The sequence below is a fragment of the Catharus ustulatus genome, chromosome 6 (genome assembly GCF_009819885.2).
Source record: "Catharus ustulatus isolate bCatUst1 chromosome 6, bCatUst1.pri.v2, whole genome shotgun sequence".
NCBI classification, from domain to species: Eukaryota; Metazoa; Chordata; class Aves; order Passeriformes; family Turdidae; genus Catharus; species Catharus ustulatus.
In genome coordinates, this window is record NC_046226.1 from 57,491,650 (window position 1) to 57,517,139 (window position 25,490).

At 40.8% G+C, this 25,490-nt stretch overlaps 1 protein-coding gene across 3 annotated transcripts in view; it reads left to right on the forward strand.

The window, feature by feature from the left end:
- Positions 1-20,845: 20,845 nt before the first annotated feature.
- PRMT3 (protein arginine methyltransferase 3) overlaps positions 20,846-25,490 on the forward strand; it is a 55,074-nt gene continuing 50,429 nt past the window's right edge. For 2 of the 3 annotated variants that reach the window (XM_033062131.2, XM_033062132.2), the window contains exons 1-5: positions 20,847-21,007; positions 21,649-21,731; positions 22,784-22,833; positions 24,509-24,611; positions 25,030-25,183. In XM_033062131.2, coding sequence (XP_032918022.1) covers positions 20,874-21,007; positions 21,649-21,731; positions 22,784-22,833; positions 24,509-24,611; positions 25,030-25,183 — 524 coding nt within the window. In that variant the 5' untranslated portion in view covers positions 20,847-20,873. Of the gene's footprint in view, positions 21,008-21,648; positions 21,732-22,783; positions 22,834-24,508; positions 24,612-25,029; positions 25,184-25,490 lie in introns of all 3 variants that reach the window. The other variant, XM_033062130.1, reaches the window with a different exon arrangement.

The window sequence follows — 25,490 nt, forward strand, 5'->3', positions numbered from 1 at the left end:
AGAACAACCATCTGTAGGAATTAAAAACAGAGATTTTTTGCCTCTTTTTACTACTTGAGTTATGAAGATAATTTGGTGGGAACTGGGCTGGTAGTAAAGCCTGGCAAGATTGGGTTAACCAGAATTTCTTACAAAATCTAGCTAAGATTGTAGAAGATCTGTTTTTCATCTGTTGTAGTGGATGCATGCTCATGGGTTGATGGTTTTCCTGTTGACTCCAAAGAGCTAATGTCTGGGAATAATATTTACTCAAGTGCTACTATTCCAGCCTAACAGAGGTTTTAGCTAAAGTACATGAATTACAGCAATTGGGATGACTTCTTAGAGAAGAGCTCGCTCCATGAGAAGGCAGGATTGGACCACTTTTATTTGTCATGCAATGTATTTCATTTACCAGTGAGACAGCAAGTGGTGGGGCTGGAGAGTGCAGCAGGAGAAGGGGATGGTGAAATGGTGGATTTGCAAAGCAAGTGATTTTTCTCACTGACAGTTGCAGAGAAGAGGGACGTAACACATTCAGCCCCCCAAAATGCGTAAGATTATATGGGTGTGAATCATCTAAACACTTATTCCACTGGTGGAATGGATGCTTTCCCAGATGAAACCCTTCTTGCTTTTGTGTATTTATTGACATGGATAAGAAAGGCAGAAACAATTTCCTGTGTGGAGAAGACTAACAAAAACCAAGAATTATGTCCCTGTTTTCATCTGAGTGAGACTTGGATATCACTTCCATCAGGAGAAATCTCTGGGGTTTTGATTGTGTGAATATCCAAGATTCAGGATTTCTCTCTCCTTCAGCTTATCCATGCAGCCATATATTTATGTTTCAAGAGTGAACAGGAGGACATGGTCTGTACTCTGCCCGGGGCAGTTTTGTCCTCACCTCATTGACATGTCTCTAGTTCTAACACACAGAAAGTGCTCTTTCTCCTACTCTACCACTTCAATTTGAACAACACACAAGAAGCATCCCCACACCACTTTGCAGGGATGGTTTGGCCATTATTGTAGCTGTGGAGGTAGCATACCCAGCCTTAATATCAAAAACAGGCAGATAGGAAATTTTATTTGACCTACAGGTGCTTCCATGACCTTATCTAAACTCCCACTGATATTTTAAAGGGCTTAAATACTTTCAAAAATTTGAGTAAGAGACCAGATCCTACCCCCTTGGCCATTGGCTTCAAAAGACTTGTGAGAAGAAATGGGAGACATTGTTCGTGGAGCTAGGGCCAAATCCTGAAATGGCTGGACCAGATACCCCACAACCTGTGCAAGTTCTGCCTCTTCAGTCTAGTGGTGACCTGCTTCATCAATCTGGGCTTTCCTCTGAGCCCTCTCCAGCCCTCCACATTTCATCTTTGCCCTGAGAATGAAATATTTCCAACTGTGCGTAGTAGAAATGCCAGTAAAAAACATTTATTTAAGACTATCCTTATGAGAAAGTGTCTTAATTTTTTAATTGAAGTTAATAAAGCAAAACCAGTTTTCACCAGTTGGGTCTGGCAGGTATTTTGCCTACATTTTCCATTGTGCTTACACATTATGAGAGGTAATAAATCAAGTAAGGGGCTTTTTTTCCTTGTTCAGGCCCCTGTTCCCTGACACAGCTACTAAAATTATGTATTCTTTACTGCTTGCTAAGAAGATTACTAAGCCAGCTGACCCAAACAGTAGTGGCACCAATTAGACATAATTCAAAATTAATAACCACTATGATGATAACAAATCAAAAGATTGATTCTTCTGATGGGAGAATCATTTTAATTAATTTAATCCTTGTTGAAAGATCAGCTGTGCACAGTCCTGCTCACCAGTGGGGCCCATTAGTCCCTGTCTGTCCCAGTCACCTAAAACCAGTGAATATGATCAGTAGCCAGCACTTAGGGAACAATAAGAAACAGATTGTACTGTCAGGCTTCATTAAAGATCATCATTAGTATTCCAATTTGGAAACAGCCAGTCTATCCTAGCCTTTTACGAATTCTTTTCAGCTGCTTTTGTGAAGTTTGGTTCAGCTGCTACACGTAAAAACGCTGCACAGGCTTTTTTAAAACAACAAGTTGGGTCTGGCTGATGCCTGTCAGGCAGCAGCTTAGGGACAAAGCTCGGGGGAAATATGGGTTATGCAACCAGGCTCTAAATGATATCATGTGCAGCTGCTTATGACCAGAGTATTTATGGGTAATGAAACTTTCTTAAACTTGAAGCTTAACAATGATGAATGGAAATGAAATGGATATGGCACTTTCTTTCATCCCACTGCTGAGGGGTTTTGTGGTCCCAAGGGTGTTTTTGCAGAGCTGGCTGGCCAGGCTCAGCTCCACTCCTCTCAGCATGGGCTGTTAGGGGGCATTTGGAGCATGCTGATGAGGGAGATGGAATTTCAGATGTGTTTGTAGTTCACTTTATCTTTTCTACCGAGGTCAGATTGCTTTGTTTGTTTGTTCTTCATTCGGGTGGCTTGAAATAATGATGGAGAAATGGATTATGGGATTTGGAAGCATATTTCTGTACGGTCATCCCTTTATCTCAGCTATGTCCTATGGCTGTGCAGGAGATGTAGCTGAAATCTTAGTTTCCAAAATAGTTTGTCTGCCGTGCAATGAGCTCATTATTTTAATATTCTTGACATATATGATTTGCTAACTTTCCCAGCTGTCCAACCATCTTCCTGAAGATATTTCAGGAATCCTCTGCCTGAAATACCAAAAGAAATGCACAATTCTGTCATTTTGAATAATCTCCTTCTAAGAGTGCTTTTTTTTAAAAAAAAAAGGCAAATTTGATTTTTTTTTCTGCTGTGTTCTTATGTATCAGGAGTTTCACAAAGATTGCAAATGAAATCAGAATTAGGCCAGTAAAACAGAGAGAAACATTAGATTTAACATTTCTTCTCACAGAAAAAAAAGAACTCTCTCTCCAAATTTGGTTATAAATTAAAAATATTATTATTACTGTAACAGAATGACCAAGAAAACCCCAACCAAAAGCACAAAGTACTTTTTCTTTTCAGCTGCTTTTGTGTCGTTTGTTTGGCTGCTCTCTGTAAAAGCTCAAATACTTTCCTATAGTTTAGTGCTACTCTAACTTCTGAATGCTTTATACAATTCAATAGCCCTCTTGGAAATAATTATTTGCAATAACTGGTTTCTCATTGCATACACATGAAGATTTCTGCTATTTAAATCCATGAATAAGTGGAATTTTCTATAACAAAAATCATAATAAATGATTTTGTTTATAATAATAAATGTAAGTACTTCACATGGATGGTCCAGCCCCAAATGTAGTTTTCAAATGTTTTCCAACACTAAGCCAGTATGGTGAAAACATTATTTTTTTCACCACAGAAAATAGAAAATCCCTTAGTAGAGAATTGCAGCTGAAACCAATGTTAACAAAGATTCTCTGAGAACTTGATAACATATTCTTTAGTTTTATGCTGGCTATCTGGGGAAAAAAAAAAAAAAAAAAAAAAAAAAGAGAAAAATTCAGATCTCATTATTTTTCTCTGAGAAAATAGAAAACCTAATTTGCTAAAAATATACAATACTGCTGTAACTGAATTTCAAATGGTTTGGTGAATACATTTTGCTGTGTATAAACTCTTGTATCATTTTTTGCTTTGACAAAATGGTTTTAATCTGAGTTCAAAGCCAATTATAGGTTTTATAGATTAGAACTTATTTATTGCGGTTTTATTGCCTATGCAGGTGCCTACACAGGTAATATTAATTAGCAAAATATACTGCAGTGGTGAATAACACAAATATTGATAGGAATGTAGATTAAAATTTCTAGTATCTCACTAAAGAATGTCAGTCTTTCAAACTACTTATATTCTGAATGTCCTTTTGTTGTAAAATTTATTTATCATTTTTCAGTAACTGCTTTGATTATTTTGTCAGTTTTGCCCATGACAAGCCTGTTACAAAAGGAAAGGCAGAGGAAGCTGTTCCATATTTTTATATCAGTGCAACTGAGTTTCAAAGTATTGGCTTGCTAAATGTTTTTTAGTTGTTTCTTAAAGTATCTCTTTTTTAAGTCAATCTTCTTCATTTCAGTCATCTTTTCTTTTTTTCCCCCTGAGGCTGCTGATTTTGCTGCGGTTTTTTTTTTTTTTAATCACTTGATTTTTAGTATTTTTTTCCTTTTTAATGTCACATACACCTTTATTGGAAAAAAATTCTTTCAGAAGAAGGTATATATAGTGTGTTGTGACCTCAATATTTGCAACTTGATTTTTCAAAAAATGGATTTAGGATTTTTTTTTTAAAGACTTTTTGAGAAAGGGGCCCCAGTGAAAGGCTCTCAGAGTACTGCAGTTCCCTTGAACTCAGTGGAAACTGGTCTCAGGTTTACACCAGTCCAAATCAAAGATGTTGCTCCTAAGAGCAGTCTCCTCCCTGCCTCCCTCCCTCCCTGCCCTGAGCAGCACCACCCCACCTCTCCTCTTTATCAGGATATTGAAACAGCACCGGCACCAACCTGGCTGATCCATTCTTTGCAGATTTAGTTTTCAGAAGAATTAGGTTTTCATTCATATGGGAATATGTTAGTGCAGTAGGAATATGAACCTGCAAAGAGGTTTCAGAAGCAGGATACATTCTCTCATGTCAAAAACAATTACTATTATTATTATTATTATTACTACTTATAATACGTATTTGTAAAGGTGATATTTTACTAGTAAGTCTTGTACTTTTTTTTATCTCCCTATAATGTTAACTAGAAATGTTTATAAAATAACAGATATAGTCAATAATTTCTACAATTTCTGTATAACTCCAAGGAACAAAATCCCCTACCAAAAGGATCCAAGAGAAAAGACTAGGAAATGCCCCAAATGGATGATGCACAGAATTGATATTTCCTCAATTAAGAAATAATCCAGCACCAAACCTTCTCTGCCAATGTGGCTGCAGCAGATTCTGTGCAATCTTGTGTGCTGTGCATGGAATGTGGTCCTGCTGGTAAAACACCACCCATCTCATGTGGCTGCATGTTCTCAGTGGTTCTCAGCCCAGGGTTTGTGATGGGATCCACACTTGAGGGTCGGCACAAGAAGAGCCTGGTTAAAGTCAGCATCCTGCTAACAACAGACTTTGGTTCGAAAGAGCTGACTTTGTTTTAATGTGTTATGGGGGGGAAAAAGGTGTGTGAAAAACCAAATTATTGAACAAAAAAGGGCACTCTTTACTGCACCAAACTACTAATTTACTCTATGATTAATTTTTTTGGTGGTAATAGCCATTTACTTGGCAAAATGACTTTGCACTAGGGAATCTGGTTGGAAGAACCACTCTGAAATGAATACAATGGAGGAAACAGAATGTGGCAGTGGAAATCCATTTCACAGAGGAAATTCAAATGAAGAGGCTGTGACCCATCAGAAGGAATCTAACCAAATCTACTAGAGTTAGCAGGTAATTTTTTTAAAATTTCCTTTACCTATTTCACATGCTTTCAAACCATGCAGTTTTTGTTTATACTGCAAATACAATTTTTGAGCTATTCTTAGAGGTGTAGCTGACTTGATATTTTTGATGCCTTTGAGTCCAGCAGCTTGTGGTAGATGTGGTACAGATAAATGCAACAGCAACTTCATTTGTTTTATTTTAATCTTAAAGCCCATCTCAAACTCCCCCTTTTTGTCCCCCTTTTCCCTCCCTTCCTTCCCCTTTCCTTCTTTCCCTTCCCTTCCTTTCTCCCTTTCTTTCCACCTTTTCTCCTCCTTCCCCCTTTTCCTTCCTTCACACCCCCCCACCCTCTTCTCCCTGCCCCACATCCTTTCTTTGGCAGTACAGATTTGCTGCCCATGTAAATGGGGAAGAGAATTAATTTTTAAAAGTCAAGCTACAGGTGGGTTGCCGGTTGCCAAGCGTAGTAGTGAAGGAAAGATTAGAAATTCCTTTAACTGGAACTGGATGCTTTACTTGGACTTGGGCTGAGCTTTGCTTAAGACCATTTGCTCCAGAGATGTTTGAATCCAAGCTGGAGCTGCACTGCCCTCCTGCGTTCACGGCGGAAAAAGGAAAAGTTTTGTGAAACATCCCCGGGACAGAGGAAACGCCTCGTTTAATGCCATGAATGAGGAACAAAAAGAACACAATTATTCCTGTGCCCGCCTACTTAGAAGAGCGCAGAACCGAACTTATTTTGGCTAATCAGAGCAGATTCTGCTCTCAGGTCCACCCAGAACATACAGAAGAAGTGGATAGCCCAAACCATTTAGAGAGTTTTTTTCCAACTATGCATTACTTGACTAAACATTGTGGAAGTTTTGCAGGATGCTCTGCTTTTACAGGCAGCCAGTTCAGGCTGCAGTGAAGTGTTGAGTGAAGACTTCAGCAGCTCTGGAGACCATCTTGTAGCAGTTCAGATTCCAAAGCCATCGCTGGCAACACATCCAGGACTAAAAACTCCTAACACACATGGAGGTTGCCCAGTTTTCTATCATCTCCCCACATGGTGGGTTAGGCAACTCATGGATTTCTGGGAAGCAGTAAAGAAGAGCTCATGACACAGCCAGGATGTACAGCACAAAGATGTGCATGCAGTGTGAGCTCCTGGAACTGGCAACCACAGCCCACAGTGTCGAGCCAAGGCACTCCAGCAGCAGGGACAGCCCAGAGCCTGGCACATGAGCTGCTGGGTGGCACAGTGTGTCCCCAGGTCATGGCTGGGTGGGCTGGCTGGATGGGGGTGTTCCAACAGCCCCTTATAGAATCACAGAATGGTTTGTGTTGGATGGGACCTTCGGGACATCAGCTGGGCCAGCCCCCCTGCCACATGCAGGGACACTTTTTACCACACCAGGTTGCTCTAAGCCTCATCCAACCTGGTCCTGAATGTTTGCAGGGATGTGTCTGGGCAATCTGTTCCAGTGTTTTACTACCATGTAAAAAGTATTCTCCCTATATCCCTTTCCCTTTAAAACCATTCCACTTCCCCTCCCTCATCTTGCTTGCAGCAGTGTGGGCTTGCAGGCTCCTGGAGAAGTGATACATGTGAATGGTCCCAGCTCTACACCAGCATGGCAGCTTCATCCAACAGCTCTGCTAGAAATAAAATGGCTCCTGAGCATCACAAAAACAGCCTCTAGAGCAATCTCTTAAGGAAAGTCTAGGAATAAGAATAACAGCTCATCTTAAAATGAGTCAGTGTGCTTAAAAGGAACTAGAGTGGCCTGCAAAGGCAATTAGGTAGAATGGGAAAATATGTGTAAACATATTGAAAATTAACATGGCACAGGATACCCAGAGAAGCTGTGTCTGCCCCATCCCTGGAAGTGTCCAAGGCCAGGCTGTCTAGGGCTTTCAGCAACCTGGTCTAGAGAAAGGTATCCCTGCCCATGGCAGGGGGGATTGGAACAAGATGAGTGTTAAGGTCCCTTCCAACCCAAAGGATACTGTGATTCTGTGAAAGATGTTGCTTGTTACAGAGTGCTTTATACAAATCAGGGGTTATACAAATCAGAGGTTCTCTGAAGGGTTATGCACTTTCTCATTTAAGGACCTCAAACCACATACTGGGTAAAGCCTGCCTCCCTCTATTATGCTGCTATATTTTGGTAATGTCTTTCAAAATGAGTTGGTTCTTTGAAGGCAAGGAGTGACTCCAGAGAGAAAAGAAATAAAGCATGCAGGCAAGGAAATCAGGAAACAGGAGACCAAACACAACTTTATCCACTGTGGCTGATAAGAGATAAGCTCCTGGGGAGGACAGATTTGGGATAACATAGCAAAGTATTAGCTCAGTAGGTTTGCACTGGGTTTACAGACAACATAAAAGTGGCAATTGACATTTTTAAAAGTTTTTTGAAGACAGGCTCCTCCATGTTTTTGCAGTCACAGATTTTTTCTGGGGAACAAAAGTGAAAACAATATTAATAGAAGAACCATTTATTGTCAGACATTTCTGAACATGGAAGCTGAAGTCAAAATAAACCACTGAGACTCAATCTCAATTTTATTGAACTACTGCATATCCAGATGAATTTGCTTCAAAACTGGCTGTTGGCTCAAATTCTACCCTGGACCTGGATCTACATTTCTAGTCTCCAGCTCCTCTGACAGTTATTCAGTTCCGGGCCTTTGAAGTTCAGAAGACAGAATTTCAGCATGCAAATGTGGTCATTAAAGAAACCAAGTTATTAGTACCCACACTCCTGCCTGATCAATTAATAGCAAAACCTCATAACTCTTGTCTCCAGCGTGCTCTGAAAGTTGCCAGGGAAATGAACCAGTGTTTTGGAGAACTTGAGGAAAGCAGGAAATCTCCTTGCTTCTCATGTAACTTGGACAACAGCTGCTTGAGCATCTGCCTCAGCTGTCAGCTGTAGGATTTGGCTGCCAGTTCCAGTAGACAAGTTGGGCAACCTCAGTTTTGTAAAAATGCATAAGCATCACTACAGCTGAGGCAGGTGACTCATAGCACCAAGTGAAACTTTAGACTAAATTGTGACCATTTGTAATGATTAAGAGTGATTATTCTTGTGGGGAAGAACTCTGGAACAACAACTCTCTCAATGCAGCAGCAGAAAATATTATGTTTACACGGCTGCTTAGGAGAAGATCAGTAAACAGAAGCAAGAGATTCTGAAATTCTTACATCTACAGCACAGTAAGTTTGGTCTTTCTATATTTAAAAGGGCCTTATAAGAAAGATGGGAACAGTAGTGGGGCCTGTAGTGATAGGACAAAGTTTGATGTTTTTAAATTAAAGGCAGATTGAGACTAGGTAAAAGGAAGAAATATTTTGTGGTGGGGGTGGTGAGTACTGGAACAGGTTGCCCAGGCTGTAGATGCCCCATCCCTGGAAACATCAAGGCCAGGTTGGAGATGCCCTGAGCAGCCTGGTCTAGTTGAAGACGTTCCTGCTCATAACAGATGGATTTGACTAGATGATCTTTGGAGATCCTTTCTAACCCAAACCATTCGACAATTCAAAGATCAGGGGGTTTATAATCCAGACCAGATTTAGTCTGGTGCCCTGGATTCGTTATCTGCACCACACTTGTGGTTTGAAGCAGCCTAAACAAGCAGTTCAGATCCTCAGTTCAGCTGCAGAGCAAATCTGCTGCGCACCTGGAGTGGAGACTCTGGCTTACTGCCTTCTGAACAGCACCCAGTGTGCATGCACCAAAAGGGGTCTGCAGAACCAAATGACAAATCAGAAATGAGATCACTTCAAACCTCTAGTGCTGCTCCAACACAAAACAAAATGCATTGACAGATGAAGCCACTGCAGTCTCGACAGACAGTTGAGGTTGTAACCTTGCACTAATGTAGATTAGACAGAAAAGGTGTATCTTCTGCTTTCCTGAATAACTTCATTGTCCTGGTTTAGCGCAAATTTGGGAGGAAACCTCTGAATGGGGTCCCTCTAGGAAACAGATTCAAGCAGTCCCTCCCCCAACTGGTTCGGGGAAGGACTTCCTTGGAGACAAGTGGAAAAAACCTGTTTCTTTAACAGGCAAAGCACTCCCCAGCACAAAAATGAACACCACCAAACACCAAAATCTCTTGCTGCTCTGACGAGATGACAAATTGAGCAGAGTCCCTTCTGTGGGTGCAGCCCGGCTCACTCAGGCTGTTCTCAGTCCCTTCCGTGGGTGCAGCCCGGCTCACTCAGGCTGTTCTCAGTCCCTTCCGTGGGTGCAGCCCGGCTCACTCAGGCTGTTCTCAGTCCCTCCGGCGCTGGGAAATGCCCCAGGTCAGGCCTGGTGTGCCACAGGTGTGAGCTCCCGGTGCTCTTCTGGGTTTTTCAGTCCAGAGCAGGTTCAGATAATTCCAAGAAAAAAGAAAAAAAACCCAACAGTCCAGGGAACTTCTCTGCCTCAGCTAGTCAAAACCTAACTAAAGGCAAAGGAGAGCTCTCTCCTGCCATCCACTGCAGCCAGCACGGTCTGTGGGAAGAATGCAGGGGAGCAAGTGCAGTCTCTGATAACAAACTCTGCACCTCTTCTCTCCCCTCTTCACTCTTGGAACCAGCCTTAAAGCTGCAGAACTCAATATCCAGCACAAACAGAACAGAATAGACAATTTGGGGATACAAGCATCATAAAGTCACCCCAAGACACTTCATTAATTTACTGGTTTTTACTATAAAAAGCAGAGCATTAAAAGGTAATCATTAAGGAACTTTCAAGACTTTTGTTTCTGAGCAAGAACTGAAAAGCTTTCTGTCCATGGTAAATAAAAGAGTGTGGAGTTTCACACTGACCTGCATAGACTCCTTTACCTGAGCTGGCTTGCAGAGGCTGCTGCAGTTTGGACATACCCAGAGCCCACAGAGCAAGAGCTCTTCCCGATTTCCAGTCCTTGCCTCTTTATGATGATGGTGTGTTTCTCACTGTGCTGTCAAAGAAAATGTTTCAGGATCCATTCCCCATGTGTTTTCAGATGTTCAGACAATCTTTACATAATACATAGGTGAAGATTAGGTATCAATGGAATTTTCCCCCTGTTAATACACAAAAATAACTCTATGAACAAGGAGTAAACTCTTTTTCTGCTTCAAACAGCACAGGCTATTGCATAGTACAGCTGCAGATGTACTTAAAATTTTAAAATAAAAATAACTACGTGATAGTTGCTGTGCAGAACAGCTAGCCTGACACAAAATATGTGCTGCTTTATCCTAGAATCTGAGAGCAGTAGACTTGTTCAGATCTTCAATCAACATTCACTTTCTAAAGTTACCATCACTGGCCTTAGAAATAGAGGATCGGGAGAGGAGTTGTAAACCACTGTAAATACTTACTTGAGAGAGTATTGTTTTTGGTATTGTTTCCTGTTAATTCTTATTGTTAAAAATACAAAACTGAAAAACATTCTTCAACATTTGTGGCTCTTTTTTACCACCAGCAAATGCATCAGGGTCATGTACATTAGCCAAAGAGAGAGTCACAAACAGATGCTGCTTAATTTAGATTGCCAGAAAGCAACATGTTCCATTTTAAAATGTATGAGATTTAACAGGTCAACCTCTTTTGAAATATATGATAATATTTTGGAGGGCTTTTTGTCATTATGTTCCACTGTTTTGATGAGTATTTTTGATAGGATAGATATTTGCCCTGGCAGAAAAAGTTGCTGAAAGAAGAGTTTGAGAAGAGTCTGTAAAAGACCTGAGCTTATATGGAAGAATGATTTGAAACAGTTACTGAACAGTCACATTTAGAGATATTTTAACAGTACTCTTCAAGTAGATATGCTCACAGTAATTGTGCTGAATTTTGGAAGTCACAGATTTGAAATGTTGCCTGAGATTTTACATCTACAGTCTGTTTCAGAACTAGGACCCTGTTCTCAAGGCTGATGACTTAGGAAATCTGTTTGTTTCAACAGACTTCCCAGAGGATTTTATCAGCTGAAATAACTTCTCCCCTTCTACTTAAAACACAGTTTGGGTGTGTTAAGGCCCTGCACAAAGAGCATAAAATGTGTGTTAGCTCATTTTTATTTTTAGTTAACTTCTTCAGTGTCAACAAGAACTTTTCCTAGAGTTAACTGTCTTGTACCAAAGAGTCAAGACCACCCATTCCAAGACTTGTTTCAGGCAGGGTGTGTGCAACATTGCTGAGGCATCGGCTTGCTCAGCCGATTTGAGCCCTTCCTTCCTTGTTGCAGAGGGAGCACATCTACAGGAACAATTCAGCAGGAATGAGAAGAGTAAAACCTAGACTAAAACCCAGATTTGCTAAGCCAGCTCACTGAGCCAGCATTATGTCCCTGGGCGCTTCAGAGGCTCAGTGTGTGCCTTTCAACACTGCCTTAACCTTGAATTATACTACATCACCTAAGTGAAGTGCCATTGTATTAGCAGCTCTCATAACCAATGTCTCCAAGGTAAAGGCAGGCAGACAGTGACTGAAGATGAGTAAATTCAAGAGGAACTGTGTTTGGAATGCTGTTTCCCTTGTGTCTCACAGAGGATCACATGAGCCACCATGCAAACGCAGGTATCATCCCAGCCTGTGTCTGTGGCTTGGAGGTGAATTCAACACGGATCAACAGTGCAACAGCTGCTTTGTTAGCATTTTATCTATTGTAAATCAAAGAAGCTTACTTCTCTCACTCCTTAGTGCCCCAGCCCACGGACTAAGCAAGAATTTACCATATTGCTATAAAAAGAAAAGGGAAGGCTCAGAAGCCCTTGTATTCTTAAGTTTCAAACTGATGGATTGAAAGTGGAGGAGCCAGCAAATGTGCCTAGTGTTTGGTGGCATAGGTTTGCTCATGTTTAAACTGTGAAACTTTGGCATTTGCAAATGTCTACTTAAGGGCAACATTAAAGACAACAGACCTCTTTCGCTTTTGTGGCTTTGCTTACCAGCTACAATGTGCCATATCAGAGTGTGAGGGTTGGGAGGAGAGATCTGAAATTTAGCAGCTTTAAAAAAAAACAACAAAAAACCAACCCAAACGTTTTTAATCAGCTTGAGAGCTCAGTGGATTTGTGAAATCGTTTGGGATTAACAGGCTATTGATTGCTAATAAAACAATATTTAGCTTTGTCTGATGAACAGCAATGGAAAAAGGTGTGGGCACCTTGTCAAACAAGACCCATTGAGGGCGGATGATGGGTTAAGTGTGGGGGTCTGAGTGGCAGCGTGGGTGCCCAGTCTTCAAGGAGAACTTGTCAGTTGTTAGTGAGGCTGGTGAAAGGAAGGACGCCAGCGCCTGATGGCTGGGGTAGTATTGATGCAAGTTAGCTGACTAATCAGATTGAAAAAGTCCCATGGTATTTATGTCACTTTAATTTTCATCAAACAATTGGAGACGACAGCACTCTATTAAGAAGAGGTTGATCCAGAACTAAAGCTAAATAAATTAGGGTCTCAGTTTAATCAAATTATTCCTCTGCTGGCCTTGGATTAACCGAGGGAGACAGCGTCAGTCTAGGCACTTTTCATTGGCTGGTTTATTTTTTTTTAAAGAAGCTGGTACAAAGAATGGGAGATTTAACACACAGCTACTACTCATAATACCTCAAATAAGCACCTTTTAAAGAAGCAAGAATTAATAGTTATCAAGAAAATTTGCAGTTTTACTGAAGGGTATTTCCATTTTTATGTTAGGAGGGTTTTCTTTCAGTGAAATGAACTGAAAATGAATATAAAATTTGTCAACAAAAATCTAGACTGAGAGAACCTGAAACAAGCTGGTACAGAAATGGAAACACCAGCCTAATGCGACCCAATGATTTCTTGTTAGATTCATAGTATTTTAGTTCACCTGCTCTAAAAATGCTTTGATTGCACATTTACATTTTGCTACTATTTACTTACATTTTTTGTGGAGGGTAAGAATTTTTTTTCCTTCTTCTTACATTCTTTGCACCTCTGGGTGTAAAAATCTTTCACGTATCCAGATTGTCTCCAAGAAAATCATTTTTCCAAGCTGCCTTATATATTATCCTGCAAAGTTTTCACTAGAAGTTTACAGCAAGAGATAGTAACTGTCTTTTCAATAGTAATAACATGAAAAAAATCCTGTGTTTATAATTCCTCTACAAAGATTTAACTGAACTGTTTTAATAATGTTTCAAGATCTTAAACTCTTGAAATATTCCAAATCTTTGTGTTGTCATAATCATTGTAAAAGTAACTCTGGTTTTCTAGACGTATAAATGAAAGTAAAATAGTACATCCTTTGCTGGAAGCAATGAATGGAATTAATCCCAGACAACCACAATAAACAAAAAAAAATGCAATGTGATGAACAAACACCTCCTTCCATCTTTGTTGCAAAAGTAAAAATAATTTTGCAAGAAAAGTAGGGTAAATGGATGTGGTATTGTGCCTGACTAGTTTCTGATTGCTTCTTTCTGTGACTTCTAACTTGTTTTTGCTGCTCATGATCATCAATGTTGTTCCTCATTCTTCTGAGGCAATCACAACTTAGGGAAAGTAAAGCTGAACAAATAAATACTTGTATTTTTGTTACATCTGTCAAAATGGAGGTAATGGGACCAGCTGTGATCTAGTGCACACTCAGATAAATAATTTTTACTTCATATGTAATAGCTGTGAGAAGAATGACTGGCTTCTGTTGGTCCCTATTCTCCCATAATCTACAAAATGTCATAGTCTTCCTCTGCTTGCATTTCATTTCTGTTCTTATTAAGCCCTTGGAAATCCACACAGTAAGCACCCAGTTCCTTACATGGCTATGCACACATATCCTAATGCTCCTTTCATTTACAATTTCAAAATTTCAAGCTCAAACAATTTGATCCTTTCTTTTTTCTCACACACTTCAAGATTCCACTCTTTGGTCAGTTCTGGTGGACGTAATCTTGCAGATGCTCATCCCTGCTCAAGAAAGGTTTTTTCCCCCAGTTAAACTCATGTACTTATTTCCTTCCAAAGCTTGCTACATGCCTGACTCTTGTGACACTAAGCATCTTGCAGATACTATAAAAAAAAAGCTAAGTGGGAAATAGTTGCTTTTGGGGGTTTGTTTTTAATGCACAGCCCTCACAGTTCCACTAGTCTGGCCTGAAAGCCGATCAGGATGCCACCTGTCTTTGCTTGTTTTCTTATTGTGGATGAATAAAGATCATATATTTTTATGGTAAAGATAAGTATAAGGACAGTCTAAGGTAAATGCTTTATTTTACTTCAAACAGAGATTGAAATTTTTTTTCTGCACAATTATTTATTCTAAGTTCAGGTATTTTTTCCCTGTAGAAAACAGACATTTTCCCTGCAGAAACACAGCTATTATGAGACAGAAAAGTCTGAGATGCTTACAGCTGCTTTCCTTGTGAGCACTGGTTTATCCTCAAGGTGCTTATGAGTCCTTTTATCTACATTTATTCTTTGGACAGAAACAGTCAATGTAAGTCTGAAGACCAGTGATTTTGTAAGTATCTAATTTTTTTTTTTTAACATTACCTGTTTGGATAGATCTCAGTTGATTCCACTGACCTGAAACCATCCCATTTTCCTCAAGCTGCTCCTCAATGCACGTTTTATGGAGGCACATCTGTACAAGTGTGTGTGTGTGTGTGTGTGTGTGTGTGTGTGTGTGTGCAACATACTGAGTCCCATGCTTTGTAACATAATCCTAAACCTAGTTCCAGGGTGAATTTTTGTTAAAAACTAAACAACAAGAACAACAAACCCAAATCTCCCAAATAAATAACACCCCTTTCCTGCCACCCACCCTCCCACCCCCCCAAAAAAACAAAACCAAAATCCCAACAGCCCAAAACCTGCCTCTGCCCAGATGAGTTTTGTTTTGCAGCCCATACTTTCCTGTGGCAGCCCTTTCCAGCCCCACTTCAGCTCCAGATCTAGGCTCACCTTCTCTCTCAAGCTTAAGCCTAACCCTGCTTTGAGGGTGAGCCCTACAAAGGCTCTGCTGGGCTTTGTCCAGATAAAAAATACCTCAGCCAGCTACTTAGTATAGTAAGGGCAATATGGCTATCATTTTATGAAACTTTTAAACTGACTGAACATTTAAATTCAGAATAGCAATTCTGCTTTCAATACTATTAACTTCTCCTTATGATAAGACTAAAAAGTAGTTTTTGACTACAGCTCATTCCCTCTGCATACAAAGTGGCACTCACATTTCCTGATTTATACATAATTTAAATCTTTCCAAGCTTTTATTATTTTAACAGAGTATAAATTACTCCTTTGGCTGTGAGGGCAATAATGGGGTAAAGAGCTCACTGTTATTATTGATATTTTACTTGTAGGGATACCGTTTTGCAAAAGGTGAGGTTTCTGCACCTCCTTCTGTTGCAGCTAAGGCCTCTGGAGCTGTGCTTTTCATTGCTGTATGATGCAGGGAAGTGACAGCTTTGTGAGAACCTGTTCATCTCTACACTTCTTAAAGGCTCAATGAAAAAGCCACTATCTCTTTTTAGACCGCTGGCAACGGAGCGTTTCCATAATTAAATCAATAAAAATGCAACAAACTGGGGTGGGAGGACTGAAAAAAAGTGTATCTGCTTTTTAGAGTGTCATTCTTGGCACTTAAATGCAGCAGGCTAACTTTAGTATCCAAGGAGTGTAAAGTAAAATTTCAGATAGTTTGGACTTTCTAGATAGAAAATGCTTTTGAAAAATTGTCTTCAGTTTTGAATTTCATGATGTGCTCTTATCTTCTCTGTTGGTGACCTTGAGTGGTTAAAATTTAAAAAATACAATTCTGACTACATAAGAAGTAATTTGGTTTGTTAATACGAATTTGTAAAAATCTGCTCTCTCTTTTAATTCTACTATATTTTACACAGGATAAAGTCATAACCATTTAATAATAGTTTGCTAAAACACTTTTTTCCCCTACACAATTTCTTAACATATTTTTTTGCTTTTGAATTATGACAAGCATGGGGGTCTCAAAAAAGTGACGCAGGTAGAGCATAAAGTTACACATGCTTGAAAATCTAGATGAAACAAAGCCCACAAGTGATATATGATACCATATTTTGTGTGTGAACACCGTCCAACAGTCTCCCCAGTGTTGTGTTTCCAGAAGTGGAAAAAAGTTTGAAATGCAGTAAAAAACCCCAGCAAACATTTGAAGTTTCTTCCCCTTGCCCCAGATTATGAAATAGTAATCCATTACATTGTAAATCTTCCTGTACCATGCAAATCCCTTTACAAGGATTAGGAGATTGTAACAAAGATGATCATATTTCAAGAGGTACCAGTGTAAATTATACATTTCTGCTGCAGATTTCATACAGTCCTCACCCAACATGTTACATACAGTGACCCAAACCAACAGGTGCTTTACATTTATTGAGAATCTGAATTCATACAACAATAAAAAAGAAGGCTTGGTTACAAGGCTGTGCAGCACATTCAGCCTGTGCTCTCTGAGGGGACTCAACAATAGCTGAGGGTGTGCAATGGAGCAAAGACTATGCAATCAGTGACCCCTTGCCCCTCGGGGGCGGGAGGGGGGAGAAGAGAATTTCAGTAAAACACAAAGAAGCTGCTGTTTCTGCTTTTGCTGCCATCAGCCTGGGTGCTGCTGACAGAGCAGTGCCTGTTAAATCTATTTCTGCTCCTTACTGCTTGAGCAAGAGCAGAGGGAAATTGTGTTTTATCATTCTGCATCACTTCTGTTTCTTCTGGGGGATTGGATCCTACTTAGCAGGCATAAGGTAGAAGCATCTGACTTGGCTAGATTTCCTCGGTACTCTAAGAGAATGCAGCTCTTTGCCAGCATTTTGCACTAATTCTAATTCATTGATTAGTACTGAATCGCTATGTAGGGAACAAAAATTCCACGAGAACCACGTCAAGAAGTGTTTGCAAAATTGGTATAAACACTGTAGAAGTCTGAATCGATACAGGATTTTTAAAAAGTACAGGACAAAATTTTTGAAGGAGTCTGACTTAGCAGCTCTTAGACCCTTTTCCAAATCTGACATTCTGGTCTTATCTAAAACCAGTTGCCGAATTTAGGTTTTTCATGTCCCTCTGGGTTTGCCTATAAACTGATCTGTTTAATTAGTAACATCCTTAAAAGTCTTTGTTAGCTTTGAGAGGTAGGAGGGTGAAAGGGAAAATTTAGGTACATGGGACAGATATACAAGTACAGCTGAGAGATCAGGGATTGTAATCCAGACAAGTAAAATCAGACTGAATCCTTCCTGAATTCTGCATCCCACTCCTTTACTTTTAATTTATTACCAGTCTATTCAAATATCTTTGTTTTTATACTCAGCAAACACTACTGAATTTGCATTCTAAAAATGAGATTACAATCAGACCCTTGGTTACACCTCTATACAAATGACCAAAAACTGCAAAGATGATGATAATGCTGACCATCACTCTGTTGAGCAACGATTTTAATGTATTAGCAAACACTTGGTACCTTCCTTTACACTGAGAGCTACATATTGAGTGCTGTTGCAGATTCAGCCTTTGTAAAATAAATATTGTATAGAATCATAGCATTCTGAATTGGAAGGGATCTATCAGGATTATTGAGTCCAACTTCTGGTCCTGGGCAGATCACCCCAAGAGTCACACCATGTGTCTGAGAGCACTGTCCGAATGCTTCTTGAACTCTGCTAGGCTTGGTGCTGTGACCACTGTCCTGGGGAGCCTGTTCCAGTGCCCAACCACGTTATGAGTGAGGAACCTTGTCCTGATATCCAACCTAAACCTCCCCTGACTCAGTTTCATGCTGTTTCCTTGAGTCCTATACCCTCAATAGGAAGTTTTAACTGCAATGAGGTCTCCCCTCAGTCTCCTCCAGGCTGAACAGACCAAGGGATCTCAGCTGCTCCTCACACAGCTTCCCCTCCAGACCCTTCACCATCCTCCTGGCCTTCCTTTGGATGCTCTCTAACAGCTTCATGTCTTTCTGACATTGCGGCACCCATGACTGCCCCAGCACTCAAGGTGAGGCCGTTCCGGCTCAGAGCAGAGTAGCACAATCCCTCCCTTGCCCGATGCTGTGCCAGATGCACCGCAGGACAGGGCTGGCCCTCCTGGCTGCAGGGCACTGCTGACCTGTATTCAGCTTGCCATCGACCAGGACCCACAGGTCCCTTCATTCCCCAGTCTATATACACAGCCTGCCCCATCCCCAGCACAAAATCTGGTGCTTTGCTTGTTAAACTCCACACAGTTGGTGACTGCCCACTTCTCTGATTTCTCAGGGCTTTCTGCAGAGCCTCTCTGCCCTCAAGGGAGTTGACAGCTCCTCTCATTTTAGCGTGGGCAGCAAAGTTACTTAATGTACATGTAATGTAGATTAGCTCCTTATGAAAAACAGTTTGCTCTTGGGACTGCAGCTCTGGAGCAGTCAGTACTTTCATTTGGAAAAGGAACCCATTTGATATATGGTGTGACCATACCGAGCACCAAAGCACAGTAAGTGGGGGAGTTTGGCAAACCAGCTTTTAAAGGGTATGTTCAATCTCCTGAACCAAAGGGTATGTTCAATCTCCTGAACCAAAGCGCCAACTCAGAGGCCTGCAAACTTCACTAACTTTTTAACCAATCACAGATAACCAATTTGATCCAAAAGTACAAGATGCCATTTAAAAATGTGTGATGCCTAGGGAGGCACAGCAGACTGACAGCAGCAATGAAATATGGGAGATTTTCTAAGTATGTCAAGTTGGGGAATAAACACTGTACAAACACACCTGGTTCAGAGCAGTGCTAGCAGCATGCAGAGCATACCTCTGCTCCTGCCATCATATAAGGTAGTCAGGTTCCAGATGAAACAGTAATTTCATTATTTTTTGAAATAGTTGTAATAGCACAGATATGAACTTAGACACTTTGAGGGTACAAATTGTAAAAATTCCACCTTCAACATTTCCCTGACCACATCCTGCTTAGGAGAACCATGGGAACCCATACCATTTGCTTCTAAAGAGATGTGTGTTTCTGTCAGCACAAAACATAGAGAAAGTGAAGGAGCTTCAGTAACCCAACTGGAATATCAGGTACTATGTTCTTCAAGTGATAAGCTTCAAGTTTTTGTTTTCTATATAGTTTTTTAACCACTTTTTAGCTTCTGCATTTGAATGAGGTCTCAGTTGTAAAGGACATTAGGAAGAATTTCTTCAGAGAAAGGGTGATTAGACATTGGAATGGGTTGTCTAGGGAAGTGGTGGAGTCACTCTCCCCAGAAGTGCTTAAGGAAAGACTAAATGTGGCACCTAGTGCCATGGTCTTGTTGCAAAATGTGGAATACGCAAAATTTCCTTAAGAAATAATGGTTTATAACATTTGACCTTGGCATACTTTCAAGCCTAATCAACAAGAAGGGAGATCTAATCAAATCTAATTGGTAAAACAGGGAGCCACTAACAAGCTCTAAGGGATCTCCAGGTGTTACAAATACAAATTACTTGTTGGTAGAATTATCTTGTTAAGATTTAGGGCTGGACATGCTTCAATTACCTCGACCTAGGGGGAGGCTAACAGAGCTTGGGAAGAAGGACGTACCACTGGTAGTGGACACAAAGAATACAGAATTTATGGGCCATAAGGACATTTGGCAGAACCCCCAAGGTAAGGAAGAAACCAATAAAGACAACCCAGCAATTGTGCTGCAGTCAGTTCCAGCTGGGTAAAAGGTAAGTGCAGAAGGGGAAGATCAAGGCCAGGGACTCATAGCACCAACCCAAGAAATCACCAACTCAAATAAAGACTGAGCACACAGCCTAATCAACATGAGGAGAAAGAGAATCATTAAACAATAGAATTCTAATTAATAAGAGAACTATGTAGCTTGTAGCCAATGGACGCTAATTCCTTTGCTGAAATGTATAAACGGTGTATAATGTATAAATAAAAGTTCTGATAGTTTGTGTGCTTTATGTGTGGAATACCACCGAGCACTCAGGCTTCTGCAGCTCTGAAATAAATAACCGACATCTCTCGAGTGTGCATTATTGGCTTGTTGCACTCCGGGTAATGAATTCGAGTTTTTGCGGACAGTCTGTTTGATAAAGTGGTGCTTGGTCACAGGTCGGACTCAATGACCTCAGAGGTTTGTTCTATAACTTTGCAGTTCTGTCTGTCGCTAAACCTTATTTAAAGGCTGACATTCAAAAGAGTGCGCTGTTCCCTTTAACCTTCCCATCGCAGCCGCGCCGTTTGCGAGACACACAAGAAGCCGGGAGCATGCTCCGCGCTGAAACACGAACACCCTCCCGTGCCGGGGAATGGCCGAGGCACGGTCCCGGTGTCCCGCACTCCTCCATCCTTCCGTGCCGCTGCCCGCTACCCCTCCCTCCCCCAAGATGGCGCCGGTCTCCCCTCAGCCGGGCCGCACCCGGAGGCTGCGCCAGGGGGCGCGCGCGGCCCCGCTCCGTCCCCGCCGCCGGAAGCGGCGCGCGCGGGGCGGCGGCGGGACATGGGCTCCGAGGGGGAGATGCCCGAGCTGTCCGACGGCGAGGGCGCCTGGCACGACGAGGAGGAGGACGAGGAGGAGGAGGAGGAAGAAGGTGCTGCCGCGACCCAGCAGACCCGCTGCCTCTTCTGTAATAGGTAGGGAGCTCGCTTGCTGGCCGCGGGGCCCCGTGAGGAGTGCGCTGCGCTGGGAGCGCCCGGGCTCGGCCCGCGGGAGAGAGATGGTGAATTCCTGCTTTACAGCCTCGCTCTGTAGCTTGTTGGTCCATACAAGGCCTCTGTGCAGCCAAAGGTGTGTTCGGCTCGGACTGGAGCAGGGAGTAACGTGGTAATCTCCTTCCCTCGAGCGGGAGCAGCGTGGAGATTCTTCTCGCTCTTTTTTTTTTTTTTTTTTTTTCCAATCTTTTCTCCATCGCAGTATCGAGGTGAGAGTTTTTATTTCGATGCAGCAGATGAAGCTGCCCCACCCGCCTTGTGTTGGTGTGGTTTTTAGAGCTGAGGTTTAACGCAGGCTTTGCTCTCAGGGAGTTGGGAAGTTAACAGGATCTGTGGTTTTGCCAAGCAAAGTTGTCGTGTTCATTGGCTTTTGTTTCAAAATGTTTGATAAACAAGGTAAAAACTTGTTTCTGAGGCATGTAAGCCAGTGTCTGGTCATCCTTTCTCAAAGGCAGGAAATGTATGCTGAATTGCCCAGTGAATCAGAACTGCATATAGCACTCATAAGTTAGAACTTAGTGTGTCAATATTGCGTATATAACTTAATAGTTTGCTATTTGCAGGTTGTTCAGTTCTGCTGAAGCTGTGTTCTCCCACTGCAAAACAGAGCATCAGTTTGATGTTGCTGATGTGATCCAGAAACATGGTAAGTTTCTTTCATGACTTGTCACTTTCTTTTGTGTATGAGTATCTAATTTTAAATAAATTGCAAATATTAATTTGTTTCAAACTGATCTCCTGACTTGCAGCTGAAGCTGTCAAGATTGAATAAGATGAGCTATTGTAGAAAAATGTTTGTACATTTTCTTTATGCTGGCTGTTTCCTGCATGATTTTTCTACTGGTAGAGCTTTCAACCAGTGACAAAAGTGAGATTGATCTCTTCTGGCTTGTGCTGATTCCTTTCTGCCTACTTGGTCGACCTGAGCCAGACACTGCATGATCGATGTGATCTGATCTGGTCTGCTGGGAGCTCTTGTCTGACCAGTGATGCTCTTGTTTGGCTCAGTGTTTAGGAGAACCCCATGGTTTATGTCCTTCAGGTGATCACAGGAAGGCTACCCTTCTGTGTCTGTTAGATTCTTTTTAGTCAAGTTTAAGGTTGGCTGTCACTTGAAACTGTCGTATATTGTAAAATCTTGTCTGGTTTGTTTTCTATCTAAAATCCAAGAAAAAGTATTTTGGGTTTAATCTTTGCTGTTCCTGGGGAAAGAACACAGTTAAACTACTATTACTTTTGCTGAGGTGGCAATTTTAAATCAATATTGGTAGGTGTTCTTGGTCAGTAGCATCAGTTTACATTCTCTTAAGCAGAAAGCAAAGAATATGAACAGGGGAGCACAACAGCCTAAAGTGTCAGCCAGGTAGCTGGTAGGAGATAAGAGTGACTGTCCTGATGTGCTTGCTTGCCAAATGAATGAAATTCCTGTTAGTAATTCCCATTTGGATGCAATCTGTTCTTTATTTTTGGCAAATGTATTTTGCCCTGAGGGTGAGGATTTCTGGGGTTAGTCCTAAGGAGAAGAAAATCATAGATAACAAACTTATGATAGGAAGACTGCTCTAGATAGTGATGTACACCCAAGGGGAGGTTTGAAACCATTACCAATTGAACAGGTAATTAGTATTTATATAACTGTAAAACGTGGTCTTTTCTGTAATGCAAATGCTCACTCCATTTCTTTTTTTTTCCTCTCAGGACTCGATTTTTATGGATACATTAAGCTAATAAACTTTGTCAGATTAAAGGTAGGTGGGCCGCATACTATTTCTGTGTTCTGATTGGAGACTAGTGCTGTGCTTTCAGTTTGGCCATTTCTAATGATTGCCTGAGATTTTGTATTGTCATTTTAGAAAAAGAAAGTGCAGTAATTAAAGTAGCTGTTGATCGGTTTATCTAGATATGAGACTGTTTTAATTTTAAATATATTTAATCCATGTGATGGTTTGTTTTCAAAAGAGGTTGTTGAGATTTGCACAAAGCCTCCATACTATGTAGTATCTTATTTTATTAGGTTTTTTTGGGCCTTTGACTCTGTCTTGCTTTAGAAATGGGTTCACCTCTCAAGAGCTGAAGTTCCTCAGTCATTGCATGTGTGTTGGTGTAAAAGCCTTTCTGAGAGTGTGAGCTGGCCAAACCCCTACTTAGTAAGGACAATACCTGATCCCTTAAGTTACGGAACTTAAAACTCTCCTAAAATGATACCTTATTCAGGAAAGCTAATGGGAACCTCCAGTTTTAAGATATATATTCATATATTTTGTGTCTTGTGACTTTGTTCCTTTGTTATTTCCTACAAGTTTAGGTTAAAACTCAATACCCTCTTACCTTATTAAGTATTTTTTATTTCAATCTTCAAGTCTTAAATCCTCAAGTAGTTATTTAATGTATAACTTTGTAAACACAGAAAGGCTAAAACTGACTTCTTTTTTCCTGACCAAGTATCAACTGGAAGCAAACAGGAGACAAAACAGTGTTCCTAATTTTTGTCTCTACAACACTGTTCATGTAAGAGCACCTGACAGGATGAATATCTTGGATTTATTGATTAGCCAAACACCTGTGATTTACCAAAATACGAATATTGGTCTAATACCAATACTCAACTGTGACAGACAAAAGACTCTCTAACAACTTAAAGTTTAAAAGTGTGTTTATTCAGCGCTGGGCAGCAGTGTAAGGTAACCCTCCAATACACACTGCAAAATTCCAGGTGATCACAGAGTCTATTTATTGGCAGAACTTCAAACAGATACATGTTCATAATACTGCCTGCCATTCCTCACTTCCTACAGTAATTAGCTTGAATAGCTATTAAGCAGCGTGGTTGGCTTCTTGAATTAAGTCTGGGGTCCTTTTTGTGGGAAGGGGTCTTAGAAGGAGGAAGTAAGGCAAGTCTTCCTCACCCTGAACTCTTGACCTTTTCTATCAATGACAATACAAATGGTTTCTGGGGATAGTCCAGTTTTTCAAAGAATGGGTTTCTGGTTGCGATTGTTCATGTCTCTTTGGGGTCTGCTTACCGGTTTCATCTTTTCCCTTTGTAAGCACTGCTGAGCAAACATAAGATGACAAGCAATCAATTGTTTAAGTTTCAGATAACTATTTCAAGCTTTTTCTTCTAACTAAAATCCTAATTCTCTTAAGATTAGTCTTTCACCTGAGTGAACTTGGTTCCTGAGAGCGCTGCAATCCTGCAAGTACCCTTCAATATCTATTAACGTGCTGTGCATTACTGCTTGCACTGAATTCTGAATTTACCCTGTAGCTGCCTTGGGATTTCCCAGCCTTTGCTACAAAGCTCCTTCAATAATACCCTGCATATTTTACTGTGTGAAAGAACACGTCTTTGCCTTGTTTTCTTGAATGGAACTGAAGGGGTGGTGTTTTCAAAGAAACTTAGCATGTTCTTCTCCTGTCTAGAAACCATCTGGAGCATATTTGAGTTCTCTTAGCAACCCACTGCCTTGGGAAGGAGAGGAGTATTTGAAACCAGAACTGGAAGATGATCTCCTGCTTCAGTTTGGTAAGTAACTGCTTCAGTATGACTCCTGCTTTGTGGGGTCAATGTATTGTCAGAGTTCATGACATGTGGAGCATTGTCACTGTTACTCACTTGATTTATGTATCTGAGAAAGTCCATGTACCAATTATATCTAATTTAATTATATCTAAACAAAATACCTCTTCTAGAAATAATCAAACACTGGTATTTAAGGGAGCCTGAATTCTGGATTTATTTGCCTTTAATTTAGAGCTTGCTTCTAGCACATCTGCTTTTTCTGCCTGGTCTTGTATTCTGTGGTTAGCCCTATCAAATTCAGTGCCTTTTGTAAAACAACCAGCTTGTACAAAGCATCCAAAGACAGGAGTAGTATGAAATGTTTATGATGTGCTGTGAAACCATACATGACTGGTAGGTATTCTTGTTCCTGTTTTATCAGACATAGAAGATCTTTGTGAACCTGTAAAAGTTTTGCCTTCTGATGGTTTAAGTGATACCGTGGTGCTCCTTGAACAATTAAAACATGCGGAACACAGAGCCAGAGCCGCAGAAGCGGCCTTGGCTAGAGCACAAGATGATCTTCAGAAAATGAAGTAAGTGTCTGAACTGAAGTATTGGGGTGGTTTTATTTTATGTGTTTTAGATGAGGTGTTCATGTTCAAAGACAGAAATTAAAAGAAGTAATAGAATGTAATTATGGAATAAACCTTGGGGTGGGACTGTAGGTTTGACTTGTCTGTTGTGGATGGTTAGTAAGTGTCTTGTAGATGGTTTGTAAAAACTACACAAAAACCCCTGTGCAGATTGAAAGAACAAAGTATGCTTAGGAAAACTGAGCAAGCGCATAATTCAGAAACAGGCATTTTCCTTCAGACTACTCTTTGTTTTTGAGACACCTTT